General features: G+C 35.2%; 1 protein-coding gene across 9 annotated transcripts in view; it reads right to left on the reverse strand.

Moving 5' to 3' along the window:
- Pphln1 (periphilin 1) overlaps positions 1-18,250 on the reverse strand; it is a 108,698-nt gene that overhangs the window by 72,614 nt on the left and 17,834 nt on the right. For all 9 annotated transcript variants that reach the window (XM_027934181.2, XM_071609960.1, XM_071609964.1 and 6 more), the window contains one exon: positions 11,033-11,124. In XM_027934181.2, coding sequence (XP_027789982.1) covers positions 11,033-11,104 — 72 coding nt within the window. In that variant the 5' untranslated portion in view covers positions 11,105-11,124. The remainder of the gene's footprint in view (positions 1-11,032; positions 11,125-18,250) is intronic.

The following is an 18,250-nucleotide window of genomic DNA, read 5'->3' on the forward strand; positions in this document are numbered from 1 at the left end:
CAATTCCAAAGAATCATAAAAATTAAATTCTACAATATTCTAAAATGTTTATATATACTTCAAAAGACTTTCATGAATAGAGTTAGCTTCTTACTTTACAAAGCAATCTGTTGCTTTGTTAAACTGCCCCAGTTACCAGAAAGTTACTTCAAGATTGTAAATTTTACATGATAAAACTTTCAAAGTAGTTAAAACTCATATCACATTTATATATTTTAAAAATTGCTTTACCACCTAATAAAATCATTCATATGATCATTTACTATCTACGCTGACCACCTGTCTTTTCGCCTCAGTATCAGCACTGCATGCCTGTAATTCCAGGTTGAGACAGGAGGATGAAGGCCAGCCTTCATAAACTTAGCAAAAGAGAAAAATCCTATTAACTTGCAATCTGCCAATGAATATCAAATGAGCATTTCCTTTATGTTTTGAGAAAATGTTTAAATAGTAAGTACATTGTGCTATTTCTGCTCTTTAGACAATTAATCTTAAAGAAAACTCCCTTTCTATATGAAAAGAATTAAGGAAATGAAGACAACTGTAGGAGTCTGTAACAAAGCAGGGTCGTATTTTCAGAGATTCCAGGAGGCACCAGGTTTGATCTTCAGTACCACATAAAAATAAAAATAAATAAAGGTATTGAGTCCATCTACAACTAAAAAAATATTTTAAAAAGAAATAAAATCAATGGAGTTGAAACATTTCTACTATTTCATAAGCAGATATTTCAAATGTCATGTTTGCATATAAAAATCTTAGTTTACTCAATGAAAGCAACTGTTATTGCTCTGTTCATTATGGAAAATATTTGTATATCATCATATGAATGCATATCTACGTATCAATGACTAAATATCCCTATTCATTTAAAAATTATAATTTTCAGTGGGCATTACTAGAATTTCCAAAAATATTCATAGAACTTAATGGATTTATTTCTCCAAGTTAGTAAGAAAGGTGTGATCCATCAGGCAGACCCAAAGTAAAAAGTATATGTTGCTAATTTTTTTTTTTTAAAGTCTATTTTACTCAATCATTTGTCAACTCTGGCACAATACAGAAAGAAAAACACTAGTACATAAGCTTAAATATTTTTTTGAACAGTTAAACTTGTATGAAATTTCTATTTTCACATTTATCACTGTTTGGAGTGAGACAACTACCATCACAAGGCCCTGTAAGGTTTATGGAATAATTTTTCAGTTTATGCTAATGAAAATTTGGTCAGAATAAAACATCAAATTAATTTACCAATTTAGAAATCTGAAATGGTATACATGTTTTGTTAAAAAGTAACAAATTGTATTTTAATTTACTATACATTCCATTTAATATAACTACCTGTTATGAGAAACACTTTCATTTTTAGAAAGTAAAGGTTGCAAGTGGATGATTTTTATTTGGTTCACTGTATAAATCAATGCCAAACTTTCCACATGTTGAATCTCATAATTAACTGAGTACAAGTTTTGTGGAAAACCTTAGTTCTTTCAAAACATTTCTTGAGACTATGAATATATGCTCTAAATGGCAGAGCATATGCTTAGCATGCCTAAGGCCCAGAGTTTAAAACACATACACCAGATTTTTTTCTTTGCCCAGTTCTACAAAAATAAATAAAATAAAAATGTTGATATATAAAACCCCTCCCTTAAACATCCTTATCCATTAGACACATAGTGAAATATTTATTTACATTTGAAAAATGAATCATTGATTTACTTCAAAATCTGGGAAAGAAGTAAATGGCAGAGACACAGAAAAAACAAATTTGCAAGGAGTAGATAATTGTTGCTTGGATTATATATCCTTTGGGAGATGATTATATTGTAATTTTTATATAATTTTTTCCTTATAAAAAGTCAAAAATAGGACAGAGGTTGTAGCTCAGTGGCAGAGCACTTGTCTATCATGTGTAAGGCACTGGTTGATCCTCAGCACCACATAAAAATAAATAAAGGCATTCTGTACATCTACAACTACAAAAAAAAATTTTTTTTAAAGTAAAAAAATGACTCTTATACTAGTGCACTAGCAAAGTAAGTATGATGGCACATCTAAATAATTAGTGGTTTTACTTCCTATCATAATCAACTTACAACATGAACATAGCTTACAGATCCTTGCTGGTCTTACTCATTGAACAAAGCACCTACAAAAGTAGTTGTCACAAAGTAAGCAGTTCATAAGTTCATACATAACATACATTCCATTTTGCTATCTAAATTTTATTTTTCTTTTGTCATCACATGCTTTATTATAAGAAAGATACCATACAAAACCATATGTAACTCAAAACTATTACACAGGCTGGAAGACTTTTCCTTTCAAAAGCTTTGAGGTTTTGAGGTCATATTTTATGACATTTATTTTTATCACAGCACTCACTGATTCTTTTGGAGATTATAAAATTTTAAACTTAGGTTCAGAGCATTAGTAACTTACATTTTGGGCACTAAGATAGCTAGTCTGAAGCAGTCCAATCTGTTTCTTCTTGCCTTATTTTTATTTTATTCTTATTTTATAGTAGTATACTAAGTAGATTTTTCTGATTTTGACAGCATTGGTGAGAATAGTAAAACCCAGTAGGGATGTTAAGACCAGCAATATTTTTCTGTCACATTCATGTTAGTTTTTAGTTACATAATTAGGTTTTTTTTAATTTTTTTTTTTTTTAGGATGGACCCAACACAATGCCTTTTCTTTAAAAAAAAAAAAAAATATATATATATATATATATTTTAGGTGTAGATGGACACAGCACAATGCCTTTATTTTTATGTGGTGCTGAGAATCCAACCCGGGTCCCACCCATGCTAAGCGAGCGCTCTATCGCTGAGCCACAATACCAGCCCCCATAATTAGGTTTTATAATCAATCAATAGGTACTGCCCCCAAAAAGCTAAGACATATTATTATAGAATGTGACCAAGAATATATAATTTCTCTTCTGAAGATAGTGACAACAAAAAGAAAGTTAAGTTCTTGCAATTCTGTTAGCCAAAATTAAAACAGCCCCTAGAGTAGCTCTACACAAGAGACTCAGCAAGTGAAACTCAGCAAGTGAACACTTAAGATGTATGTAATTTTCCAACTTAAACTAATAAAATAGTGCTCTCTAATAACACGTTTTAGGGGGTATATTGTGATCTACAATTTACTTTGAAATGCATCCAAAAGCTTAGATAGATTTGTAGGAAGAATAGGTAGATATATATATGATAAAGCAAGTTCAGTAAATGTAAATGGTTGGATATAAGTGGTAAATATATGGCTGTTCATTATAAAATTCTTTCAATTTTGCTGTATGTTTGAAAACTTTCAAAAGAAAATACTGGGAAATGTTATGCTTAACATGGGTAAATTTATATGAACACTTTTAATAAACCATTGAACTGGGGGATATAACTTACTTGTCTAGCATGTGCAAGATCCTGGGTTTGACCCCCAGCACTACAAAAAATAAATAGAAATAAGACAATTTTAAAAAGGAATAAAAAAGGGCTGGGGTTGTAGCTCAGTGGTAGAGCCCTTGCCTAGCATGTGTGAGGCACTGGGTTTGATTCTCAGCACCACATATAAATAAATAAGATAAAGGTCCATTAACAACTAAAAAAAAAAAAATTAAAGGTATAAAAAGAACAGTAATTAAAATATGCACATGAAGGTCTAGAATAAAAGTGATTCAGGAAAAAAGAAAAATAATACTTGTTATAGGAAACAAGAATTTGAATATTAACACACTGTAAACAATGCTTTAAATATGCATACAATTAAAATTACTAAATTAAGTAAACGATTTCAAGTTGAACAAAAGAAAGGTTTCTCGATTATACTTTGAGTACAATTACATTTAGGAATATTTGAAATTGTTATGCACATATATATATTCTCCACAAAGCTTCAGATATTAACAAAATCATGTTCTTAATTCACTAAAAAAAATGCATTTTTGGTTGGCTAAACTCTCTAGGAGAAATATTGTCATTACAAGAGTTGCAGAAATATTCAATTAATTTTAAAAATAAATTTCATAAATATCATTACACAGGTTAACTATCCCTAATCCAAAAATCCAAAGTCTGATGTGTTCCAAAATCTGAAAATTTGGGGGTGCCTAACATGACTCTACAACTAGATTTCACACCTAACTTCATGGGACAGATCACAGTCAAAATAAAATAAACATATAAAATCAATTTCAGTTATGTGTATAAAGTACATATGAAACACAAATTAATTTCATGTTTAGACTTGGGTCCCACCTCTAAAATAACTTATAGCAGCACAATTCTCAATAGCTAATACTGTGGAACCAACCCAGAAGCCCTTCAATAGATGAATGGATAAAAAAAAAAAAAAGTGGCATATATATACAATGGTCTATTACTCAGAAATAAAAGAGAATAAAATCATGGCAGTTACACATAGATGGATGAAGTTAGAGAAGATAATGCTAAGTAAAGTTAGCCAATCCCAAAAAAAAAAAAAACAAATGCTGAATGTTTTCTTTGATATAAGGAGGCTGATTCATAGTGGGATAGGGAGTGGGAGCATGGAAGGAATAGATGAACTCTAGATAGGGCAGAGGAGTTGGAGGGGAAGGGAAGGGATATGGAGTTACTAACGATGATAGAATTATGATGATCATTATTATCCAAAGTACAGGAATGAAGACATGAGTTGGTGTGAATATACTATGTATACTATCATAAATATGAAAAATTGTGCTCTAATGTGTAATAAGAATTGTAATGCATTCCGCTGTCATATACAAATAAAAAACTACGCAATAAACAGTTTAAGAAAAAAAATGACATTATTTACATGTAAATATTTTAAAATTTGAAAAAAAAATGTAATCTGAAATACCTTTGGTCCCAAGAATAAACAGAATAACTACTTGATTATAAAACCTAATTATGTAACTCAAAACTAATATGAATGTGACAGAAAAATATTGCTGGTCTTGACATCCCTACTGAGTTTTACTACTCTCACCACTGCTGTCAAAAATCAGAAAAATCTACTTACTATACTAATGTAAAATAAGAATAAAGTAAAAATAAGGCAGGTAGAGAAAGATCAGACTGCTTCAGCCTAGTTATAGTACAATGTCCAAAATATGAGTTACTAATGCTCTGAACCTGATTTTCAAACTTTATATTCTCCAAAAATTCTGAAACTGGAATTTCTCACCATTTTCAAGTAATCCAACAAAAAATCAACACTTTATGTTGCAGCCTCATTAGAATTCCATATTACCTATCTGTTCCCCACGAGGCTAACAAGACAGAATCCCACAACTGAAGTTTGCAGATATCTAAAAACGTTCTGTCATAAAAACCTGTTAAAGGCTAAGAAATTAGATAACCAACCTTACAGAAATTCTATGTTAAACCACACAAAGTATTTTTGTTTGGGTTTTGTTTTGTTTTTGTTTCTGGGTTTTAGTTTTTTTGTTTGTTTTGTTTTTGGGGGGATCAAACTCAGGGCCTCACCCACACTGACCTACACCCCCAATACCAGAAAGTACACTTTTAAAAATAAACATGTTATAGGTATCTAGAAGTTATATGGAGATATTCTATGATAATTCATTTCCTTCCTATAGTGGAATGGACATGCTTATATCCCAGATTCTTTGTAGTGTACGTCTTTGGACTTTAGTCTTCTATGCACCTACTTAAGACTATATAAAATATATATATAAAAGTAACTTACAAAAGTAACATATTATCCACATTTATATAAAGGAATTTAAAAGAATACAATACAAAAATAATAATTCATACATTTGCCAAATTATATGCTGAGGATATAATAAAATATAACTCAGTATCAGCACAATAATTCATGAGTATCCAACTGCCTTTCCTGGTTTATCAAAGCCAGAAGTTCACACAGCAGCTGCTTTTATTAATTAAGTCATACTATGGTAGGAGGTACCTTCTCAGCAGTCACCCTTTCGTTGCATACTTTATGTCATATCCAATAGTACATCAAATACATTTTTCAGTGTTTCAGAACCAGAAACAAATAGGGCAAAGGGTGTAGCATGAAAAAGATAAAGAATACAGTAAAGTTGCTTTTTGCTAGGAATTCAAATACAAAATAAAATTAGAACATCACATTCCCTCATCCCAAGAACTAATGATAGTGGGTGCTCACTTTTTAAAGAATTAGCTAAAACTTTATACTTAGAAAAATATATGCTGCCTTTCCAAAACTTTAAACTTATTGAGATATGACATTCTTACAAGAAGTATGCAAATAATAGATGTACTGTTGCATGAATTTTCCAAAGATAAAATTACTGTATAATTATCACTCAGATCAGGATTCTGAACACTCCCAGCACAGCAAAATCCATCCTGTGCTCTCTTGGTACCTCTTCCTCCCCAAATAACCATTTTTCTAGCTACTTTTGCCTGTTTGACAATTTCATATAAAAGGAAACACACAGGATATACTTTTGTGTCTAGCTTCTTTTGTTCAATATTATGTCTGAAAGGTTCATCTGTGTTTTGGTCTCTAGCAATAGTCCATTTATTCCCCGTGCTGTATAATTTAATCCACCTATTGTTGGACATCTGCACTGTTGACAGTTTGAAGCTGTTATGAATAATGCTGCTTATGAATATTCTTACATGTCAATGTGGGAGTTGTTTTGTTTTGTTTCATATTTGTTTGTTTGTTACCAGGGGTATTAAGCCCAGGGGCAATGGACTTCTCGAGCTACATCTCAGCTGTCTATCTAAACTATTTATTTTTAGACAAAATCTCACTAAGTTGCCAAGGCTGGCCTCAAATTTGTAATCCTCCTGCCTCAGCCTCCAAAATTGCTGGGATTACAGGCCTAAACCACCACTCCCAAGCAGTATGAGGGTTTTTTTTTTCATTTGTTCTTTATTTTGGTGCTGAGGACAGAACCCAGTACTCTGCACGGGCTAGGTAAGCACTCTTCCACAGAACTATGTCTCCAGCCCTCAATACGGGTTTTTAAATAATATTAGATGGTCTCTGTCCTGTAAGCAAAGATTTGAAAACTTAAATAATATATTATGAAAACAAAGCCAGAAATCATAATTTTATTTATATTTTATTTCTGGTGTCAAACACTTTAATCCAGGGATTCAGCAAGTCCATTTAAATTTCAATCTAAATATATGAACCAAACAACCCAACAACTATGGCTTATCTAATGAATTCGTCCCCAAAAGACATAAAATATTTTCATATAATGTTATAGTTTGTTGTTACAGATATTCAAACTCTGATTTATACTCTATTTTGAAATTATAGTAATGAAGCCCCCAAAGGTAGCTCTTGATATTTAATGACCTACAGCTATAGTTTGGACCTTAAGTGTTTCCCAAAGGTCTACATGGAAAGGTTTGCTCCCCTGAGAGATATAAATGGGAGATGGTGGAGCCTTTAGGACGTAAGTCTTATTGGGAAGTCTTTTAGGTCACTAGAGGCATGTTCTAGAAAAGGATAGTGGGATCCTAGTCCCTTCCTGGTTTTGTTTTATTTTTTTCCTCCCTGGCCTTGAAGTGAATGGTTTTGCTCTGCCACACCCAAAGCCTGTCATGATATGCTACCTCACCAAAGGACCAATCCATCATGGACTGAAAACTCCCAAAGTATAAACGAAGTTGATTATGTCAGGTATTTGTTATAGTAATGGGAAGCTAAAAAACCTACTAACTAATACTGTATCACTAAATTAGGTTTTTCATGGTTTAATCCTTACATTCAAATGTAAGTAGTTTCCTTTAACATATGCCTTTCTATTTTCTAGATTTAAAAACATTATTCTGAGAAGAGATCTATAAACTTTACCAGGCCACTAACAAAACAAAAAGAGAATAAGAACTGATGCTTTATTGAACTAAAATGTAAACACAGAAAACAAACAGATAATTCCTAAAAGCCCTCATAAGGCATAGGTATTGAGAGGAAGAAGAAGGTTTAAATTACTAATCAAGATAAGGCCAAGTTCATCATAAGAAAAGTATACCTGCATCCTGGGCAGATGGGATATGGGAATACAGAAAGGTTAATAAACTAGGAGGTGACTGGGAGAACACAAACACCAATCAACTGGAACTAAAAGGGAAAAAAAGGAGAGGGAAGAACCTATACAAAGTCTGGACAGGTTCTGTGATCTGGAAAAGAGAAAAGTAACCTAGGCTCCTCCTTGTCCAGAAAGAACCAAGCAGCCAGATAAGGAAAACACAGTTGAATATATCTGATCTGATCCTTAAAGCAATTGTATATAAACACCATCTCACTACCTGCTTTCTACTGTTGAAACTATTGTGCCGGGGGAAAAAACCTGTTTCATATTTACACACACAGAGATAGTATTAAATGAAAATGTCTGATTTTGTTTGGATGAGGATTTTGATCATCTGCCATCTTTACCTCAATTCCTGCCATCTGTATTTCTTTTTGTTGTTGCTGCTTTATTTGGGGGTGGGGGGGGTTTGTTTTGTTTTGTTTAATATTAGGGATTGAACCCAGATGCATTTTACCACTGAGCTACATCCCCAGCCCTTTTGTTTTTTTGTTTTGAAAAAGGGTCTTACTAAGTTGCTTAGAGCCTTGCTAAATCGCTGAGGCTAGTCTCAAAATTGCAATTCTCCTGCCTCAGCATCCTGAGCCACTGGGATTACAGGCGTGCACCACCAAACCCAGATCTACATCTGTATTTCTTTTTATTTTTTGTTTTTTATATATATATATATTATATATATATATATATATATATATATATATATATATATAATATATATATACATATATATTCTATAATACCAACTACTATCTTTCTGCTGCTCTGTGGCCTTTATATAAAGAAAATATAAATAAATATATATATATATATATATATATATATATATTTTTTTTTTTTTTTAAGTTGGACACAATATCTTTATTTTATTTATTTATTTTTATGTGGTACTGAGGATCGAACCCAGGGTCTCACACATGCTAGGCAAGAACTCTACCACTGAGCCACAACTCCAGCCTTACATCTGCATTTCTTAAATCTGGGTGTAAGGCTCATATGGTGAACTTTTAAACAACAATGATGTCTAGATTCCACCTATAGAGATGATTTAATTATCTGCAATGGGGCCTATGCATGGTATCAGAGCTCTGTAAGGGGCTGAGAATGTGGCTCAATGGGAGAGCATTGCTAGGCTCTAGGTACGGTACAAAAAAAGAGAGAGAGAAAAGAGTTCTCTAGGTAATTTTTAATGTGCAGCTAAAATTGAGAGCCTCTAATACCATCACTAAGCCAAACTCTATCCTCAAAACTTTCCTGAACCTCAACTCCAATACTGTATACCAACCTTCTATTCCCATCAACACACTGATCCCCATCCTGAAGTTTATCATCTTGGAAACTCAATGCTCTATAATACCAACTACTATCTTTCTGCTGCTCTGTGGCCTTTAACCTTGCTAAGCCCTTCATGTCCCTCATTCACTCACTTTTTAAATCTACTGTTCTTGTTTAAGCCTTAATACCTTTACTAATTATTAGCCCACATTACAGAATATATTACCTCAATAATTCTGTGCCAGATCCTTCAGTATCATCTTACGGGTTCATTATTCATTGTGCAATCTTAAATCAATACAACAACCTGCTTTCCCACTTCTTTTATTACCTGGATTACTCAGGTAATAAAAGAACAAAGTCCTGCAGATGGTACCCAGTTGGTGGCATACCCACACAGAAAATTATTTTATGAAGCTCTGAAATACTGCATTTAAAATCTATAATGAAATATATGCTTGGCAGGGAGAGGAGGATTAAAAAGCAATTAAGTAAAAAAAAAAAAAAAAAAGTATCCTATTTCCCATCCCTGTGTTACTTATACAATCACCTATATCATATCCTTATCCAACCAGGTAAACCACAAAATAACTGTACCAAGTTAAAAAAAAAAAAAAAAAAAACATGTTTTTTTTTAAGATTAGAAACAAGGTCTACATGTCAACCTGGAAAGAAATGACATATGGAAATAATTAAGTCTATCCATCATCCTGAAATATGACAGGCCTCTTTATTCTTTCCATCTTAAATTACTTTGTATCAATCCTAACCTGAGTTGTAATCCAGGCCAAAACAACCCTGAAGATGACACTGTCCACCTAATAGTTGTCAGATTAAATAATCTACTATAAAGAGAAAACAGCTAACATATAAACAAACCCTTTTAATGATGTTTAATGAATCTACAATATGCTCACATATCATTACCACAAGCCCAGTTCCCTGGTGCTTAGAATGGGCCTATACAAAAGTTCAAATTTACAATTTCTTGACCTTTCCTAAAACCCACCTAGGCCTCCCCAGAGGACTCTGCAGAAAGAGTATGTACATTCACTTAATAAATATTGAGCTCCTATTAGGTACAGTGCTGGAAACAATAAGCAAAATAGCAAGCTCCTTGAGAAAAGGCCTAGAGCACCGACACAAGCAAGACAGAAAACAAGACGCAACCGACGTGTACCCCACCCGCTTCCCCAGACACTCTCACTTACTGGCCAGGGTGCCTGACCAACCACAAGCAGACACTACTGCAGGAATCGAAAAAAGGGGCATTAACAGGTTACTATTCAAAGATAAAAGCTAACCTCTTCTAAAATAAAAGCCTACTCTAAATTTCATACATTCAATTCACAAACATTTTTAAGAAAAGAGACAAAATAAAAGACAGACAATAGTAGGTACTCAAATATTTCTTGGTGAACAGATGGTTTGACACTCATAACTGAAATATTCTTCACTAATCTGATATAAACACTTTATTTTAGAAATTTAAACAAATATAACATTTTTTGACATAAATAAAATGTTTCAACTTATTTTCAAACTTTTTGAAGATATTTTTCAATCTAGACTGGTAAATTTCTGGCACCTGAAGATACTGTTAACAGGTCAAGCTTTGATGTATCAGATTAAGACACTAGGTTCTGAATTATTCTATATGTAAGAGTAACTTACATTGGGGTGACTCCGAGGAGGTACTCGTTCTCTTGGAAGTCTTTCATAGTCATATCGTCCCTCAGACCACATTTCATCTCTTCTGTGAGCCACTAACCAAAAACAAAAACAAAAACAAAATTTGGTTTTTATGTTACTAGGAAGTAACAGAGAAAGTAGTAGCAAATTATTCCACTCCAACACAAATATTTTCCAGACATCCTAAGGGAAAAAATATATAAGTTACAAAAAGGGAAAAAGTGATTAAAGCAATGTTTCTCCTAAACAATTTTGAGATTTTCTAAACAACAAAGACAAAAAATCACTTTCCTTTTATTTTCAAGGTTATTTAAAGCTTCAAAGAAACCAATTATATGAAGAGCCACAGACCACGAATACTTCATTCTCAGCTAGCAAAAAAAATAGGAAAATTCAGTTAAATAAATAATTTTTTTAAAAAAAGAGGCAGAGCTAGGGTTGTGGCTCAGTGGTACAGTGCTTACCTCGCATGTGTGGGGTACTGGGTTCAATCGTCAGCACGCATACATAAAATAAAATAAAGGTATTGTGTCCATGTACAACTAAAATTTTAATAAGTTTTTTAAAAAGGGCTGGGGATGTGGCTCAAAAGGTAGAGCGCTCGCCTGGCATGAGTGCGGCCCGGGTTCGATCCTCAGCACCACATACAAAGAAAGATGTTGTATCCGCTAAAAAACTAAAAATAAATTAATTAATTAATTTTAAAAAAAAAGTTTTTTTAAAAAAATAAATAAATAAAAGAAAAGGGAGATCAGCAAAGCCACTCCTTATTTACTGATGAGTAGTTTCTATAACATTAGTTTTTTGCTTTTCTACATTCTGCAGGTTTGTATCTCTTCCATAGATGGGCAGTGAAGAACCTTTAACTGGGAAAAAAGTGTTAAATGAACAATCCTGTAAAAACACACTCAACAAATCTTGACACAAACCACAATAATCTCTGACACAGACCCTCTTGAGTTTCTTTTTAATGTTGAAAATTTATTTTAATGAAGAGACACCTTCATCAAACTTGAAATTAAAGCAGAAGTTAATACCTGCATTTTTGCAGTTGGGAAAGAGAGGAAGCTTTCTCTTTTCATAAAGGTAAGAAATGTTGCCTACTTTGAGATTACGATGATGACCGATTACGCTGGACCCCAGAGGAATTTGCAGAAAGCAGGTCTATTTAAAATCTCTGGATCCCTCTGCTCTCCGCTTGTAATGCAGCCCGCCATATCACAGAACAGGCCCAGAGGTCTGACGGTGTGGTAGACACGTCACCCCAATTGGAGGAGGGGCAGAGCAGAGCCGCCGCCCGCGTCGGCAAGGTAGGCAGACCTGCGACCGAACGGCAGTACAGGCCCAGAGGCCTGCCGGCATGGTAGACACGTCAACCCATTTGAAGGAGGGGCAGAGCAGAGCCGCCGCCCGCCACCCACGCCTGCAAGGTAGGCAGACCTGCGACCAACCAGCAGAACAGGCCCAGCGGCCTAACGGCGTGGTAGACACATCACCCCAATTGGAGGAAGGGACCGGCTGCCTCCCGCAAGGTAGGCAGACCGCGAGACCCGAAGAAGGGGCCCAACGGCCTGCAGGCCTAGTTGAAAGATCACCCCAATTGGAGGAGGGGCACAGCCACCGCCTATGCCTGCAAGGTAGGCAGACCTGCAACCTGGAGAACAGGCCCAGCGGCCCGCCAGCATGGTAGACAGATTACCCCTATTGGAGGAGGGGCCCAGACGTTGCCCGCAGGTAGGCAGACCACGCGACCTAGAGAAGGGGCCCAGCGGCCCGCCGGTGTGATAGACAGATCACCCCAATTGGAGGAGGAGCACAGCCACCACCCGCCCCTGCAAGGGAGACTTTGCAACTATACAAGAGCAATATAAATATATAGGGGGAAAATTCAATAACACAACAGTTTCACCAAGCAGAAAGAAACGCAAGCAGTATGAAAAGACAAGGAAAGAAAGGACCACAAGCAATGCAGGTCAACTCAACTTTAGAAGAGGTAATAGCTGCAGCAGATGGAATGTCAGATAAAGAATTCAGGATTTACATGCTTCAGATGATCTGGAGTCTCAAGGAAGACATTAGACAGCAAAATCAGACAATGAAAGATCACTTCAACAATGAATTACATAAACAAATCCAAGAAGGAAAGGATCAACTATACAGGGAGATAGAGGTTATAAAAAACAAACAAACAGAAATCCTAGAAATGCAGGAAGCAATAAACCAACTTAAAAACTCAAATGAGAATACTACCAGCAGAGTAGAACACTTAGAAGATAGAACATCAGACAATGAAGACAAAGTATTTCAACTTGAAAAAAACATAGACAGCTCAGCGAGACTCTTAAGAAACCATGAGCAGAACATCCAAGAAATATGGGATAACATAAAGAGACCAAACTTAAGAGTCATTGGGATACAGGAAGGTATAGAGGTCGAAACCAAAGGAATGAGCAATCTGTTCAATGAAATGAGAAAACTTCCCAGACTTGAAGAATGAGACAGAATCCCAAATCCTAGAAGCATACAGAACGCCGAACGTGCAAAATCATAAGAGATCCACACCTAGACACATTATAATGAAAATGCCCAACATACAGAATAAAGAGAGAATTTTAAAAGCTACAAGAGAAAGGAAGCAGATTACATTTAGGGGTAAGCCAATCAGGATAACAGCTGATCTTTCAACACAGACTCTGAAAGCTAGAAGATCCTGGAACAACAAATTCAAACGCTGAAAGAAAATGGGTTCCAACCAAGAATTGTGTATCCAGCGAAATTAAGCTTCAGGATGGAAGATGAAATTAAAACCTTCCACGATAAACAAAAGCTAAAAAAATTTGCAGCTAGAAAACCATCTCTTCAAAAACATCCTCGGCAAAACATTACAGGAAGAGGAAATGGAAAATAACAATGAAAACCAACAGAGGGAGGTAGTACAGTAAAGGGAAAAAATAATCAAAGAGGAAAAACAAACCATGTTAAGTAACATAAATAAACAAATATGGCTGGAAGAACAATCCATATCTCAATAATAACCCTACATGTTAATGGCTTAAACTCACCAATTAAGAGACACAGGCTAGTAGAGTGGATAAAAAAAAAAGATCCAACAATATGCTGCCTACAGGAGACGCATTTGATAGGAAAAGACATACATAGACTGAAGGTGAAAGGTTGGGAAAAATCATATCACTCATATGGACTTCGGAAACAAGCAGGAGTGTCCATACTCATATCAAATAAAATAGATTTCAAGCCAAAGTTAATCAAAAGGGATAAACAGGGACACTACAAACTGCTCAAGGGAACCATACACTAACAAGACATAACAATCATAAATATATATGCCCCAAACAATGGTGCAGCTATATTCATCAAACAAACTCTTCTCAAGTTCAAGAGTCTAATAGACCACCATACAATAATCATGGGAGACTTCAACACATCTCTCTCACCACTGGACAGATCTTCCAAACAAAAGTTGAATAAGGAAACTATAGAACTCAATAACACAATTAATAACCTAGACTTAATTGACATATATAGAATATACCACCCAACATCAAGCAGTTACACTTTTTTCTCAGCAGCACATGGATCCTTCTCAAAAATAGATCACATATTATGTCACAGGGCAACTCTTAGACATTATAAAGGAGTAGAGATAATACCATGCATCTTATCTGATCATAATGGAATGAAACTAGAAATCAACGATAAAAGAAGGAAGGAAAAATCATGCATCACTTGGAGAATGAACAATAGGTTACTGAATGATCAGTGGGTTATAGAAGATATCAAGGAGGAAATTAAAAAATTCTTAGAGATAAATGAAAACACAGACACAACTTATTGGAATCTATGGGACACATTGAAAGCAGTTCTAAGAGGAAAATTCATTGCTTGGAGTTCATTCCTTACAAAAAGAAAAAAACAACAAACAAATGATCTCACACTTCATCTCAAAATCCTAGAAAAAGAAGAGCAAAACAACAGCAAAAGAAGTAGAAAGCAAGAAATAATTAAAATCAGAGCTGAAATTAATGAAATCGAAACAAAAGAAACAATTGAAAAAATTGACAAAACTAAAAGTTGGTTCTTTGAAAAAATAAATAAGATCGACAGACCCTTAGCCATGCTAACGAAGAGAAGAAGAGAGAGAACTCAAATTACTAGCATACGGGATGAAAAAGGCAATATCACAACAGACACTTCAGAAATACAGAAGATAATCAGAAATTATTTTGAATCCTTATACTCCAATAAAATAGAAGATAGTGAAGGCATCGATAAATTTCTTAAGTCATATGATCTGCCCAGATTGAGTCAGGAGGATATAGACAACTTAAACAGACCAATATCAATTGAGGAAATAGAAGAAACCATCAAAAGACTACCAACTAAGAAAAGCCCAGGACCGGATGGGTATACAGCAGAGTTTTACAAAACCTTTAAAGAGGAAGTAATACCAATACTTTTCAAGCTATTTCAGGAAATAGAAAAAGAGGGAGAACTTCCAAATTCATTCTACGAGGCCAACATCACCCTGATTCCTAAACCAGACAAAGACACTTCAAAGAAAGAAAACTACAGACCAATATCTCTAATGAAACTAGATGCAAAAATCCTCAATAAAATTCTGGCGAATCGGATACAAAAACATATCAAAAAAATTGTGCACCATGATCAAGTAGGATTCATCCCTGGGATGCAAGGCTGGTTCAATATACGGAAATCAATAAATGTTATTCACCACATCAATAGACTTAAAAACAAGAACCATATGATCATCTCGATAGATGCGGAAAAAGCATTCGACAAAGTACAGCATCCCTTTATGTTCAAAACTCTAGAAAAACTAGGGATAACAGGAACATACCTCAATATTGTAAAAGCAATCTATGCTAAGCCTCAGGCTAACATCATTCTGAATGGAGAAAAATTGAAGGCATTCCCTCTAAAATCTGGAACAAGACAGGGATGCCCTCTCTCACCACTTCTGTTCAACATAGTTCTCGAAACACTGGCCAGAGCAATTAGACGAAAGAAATTAAAGGCATAACATGCTGCACATTCTGTGGGCTCCTGCTGGCTGTGCCCTCACTGTGCTCCGGGCTGAGTTCTGGGTTTGAGACGGGGGAAGGAAGCGGTCCAGTTCTGTCCTCCACACCGGACAGCCCACCGAGGAAGCCAGTGGCCACCATCTTGGAGAGCTGACATCACCATTGCCAGTTTTCGACAGATTGCAGCATGCTCATGGATAGAACAGGTGTGTGTCATTTAGACCATCTCCCATAAAGCGGGGGAAATCGCATAAAATCTCTCTCCCAGCTTTCCAGGGGCGTGATTAACAGAGTGAGCGTGAATAGAGGCGTGGGGAAAGGTAAAGGCACCTGACCTCCAACTCCCCCCTCCCACCAGCGGGGAAAACAAAACCTGTCTTGCCAGCTCTCGGAGGAGGGGCTAGCAGAGGGAATCAAAACAATAGGGGCTGGTTCCCAATAGCCGCGGTACACATCCAGGAAACTGCAGGCCCAGAGTGTAGCTTGAACTGCAGAGAGGTGTCACACTGGGGAAGGCCTGGCTGGCAGGAGAAGCAAGGTGACTAGAGACCAGGAATAAACCTAAGCTAACAGGTTTTGAGAGACACCAGGGTGGGGAGGAGGGAGTGGCCTCACACGGATTGTTTCCTACAGCTGGAGGGCAAAATCTTGCCCTGGAAGGCACAGCATCACCTACTGGAAGCGAAGAAAATAGAAGCCTAACAATGCCCTTTTTTTTTCTTTCTTTTTTTAATTTTTTAAATTTTTTAATTTTAATTTTTTTAAATTATATTTTTAATTGTAATTTTTATTTTACTGCATTTTATTATTTTTTGATCATTTCTTTTTCTTTTCTATTCTTTTCTCTTTCTTTCCTCTCTCCCTCTCTCTTTCTTGGTTTGCTTCCTTATCTTTTCCCCATCTTTCCTCTTAAGCATGACCACCCAGATTACGTACAACTTACTAAATGCAAATAGATGAATACTACGAATCGGTCTATAGTCCGCCTAAGCCCTTAACTACCCCCAAGTACTCCTGTCTATTCTCTTGTTAATATCCGCCTGCATTTGAGCAACCCCCCAAAGAAACTAACATATACTAACCTCCATACCATCAAATCGCCCGACCTCAACATAAAATCCTAAGTTCAAATCTCGATTCTCTATATGCCATCTAAATCTGTAGGTCTTTAATGAAACTAATGAATTTACCTTAAATCACAATTAAATCCAACATCTCTAAACATTGTCTCCGAACACAAAGGAGAGATACTGGAACTATAAAAACCAAAACAAATTTAAAGGAGAAAACAGAAACACAGCAGACAAACAGAGTTGGAAAGTAACGTGAGCACCATGAAAAAACAAGGGAAAAAAGGATTACAAACAATGCAGGACAACTTAAATTCACAGGAGAACCTAGAGGCATCAGAAAAATGGACAGAGAAAGAACTCAAGGCATACCTAACTTAGATGGAATGGAATCTTAGAGAAAACTTTAGACAGCAAGTCCAAAGAAAGAAAGTATACTTTGAAAACGAATTACATAAGCAAATTCAAATGTCAAAGAATGAGCTCTACCAGGAGATAGAGATTTTAAAAAAAAAATCAAACAGTAATCCTAGAAATGCAGGAAACCATAAACCAAATTAAAAACTCAAACGAAAATATTACAAATAGACTAGATCAAATAGAAGTCAGAACATCAGATACTGAAGACAAAGTTTATCAACTTGAAAAGAATATAGTCAACACAGAAAGGATCCTAAGAAATCACGAGCAATCCATCCAAGAGATATGGGATGTATTAAAAAAACCAAACTTGAAAGTCATTGGGATAGAAGAAGGTGTAGAGGTTCAAATCAAAGGAATGAACAATCTATTGAATGAAATAATCTTAGAAAACTTCCCAGATATGAAAGATGGAATGGATTGCCAAATCCTGGAAGCCTACAGGACCCCAAACATACAAAACCATAATAGACCAACTCCAAGACACATAATTATGAAGATATCCAACATACAGAACAAGGAGAGAATATTAAAAGCTACGAGCTAAAGGAGGCAGATTACATTCAGAAGTAAACCAATTAGGTTAACGGCTGATTTTTCATCAAAGACGTTGAAAGCAGAAGATCCTGGAACAACGTATTTCAAAC

The sequence above is a fragment of the Marmota flaviventris genome, chromosome 3 (assembly GCF_047511675.1).
Source record: "Marmota flaviventris isolate mMarFla1 chromosome 3, mMarFla1.hap1, whole genome shotgun sequence".
Classification (NCBI taxonomy): Eukaryota; Metazoa; Chordata; class Mammalia; order Rodentia; family Sciuridae; genus Marmota; species Marmota flaviventris.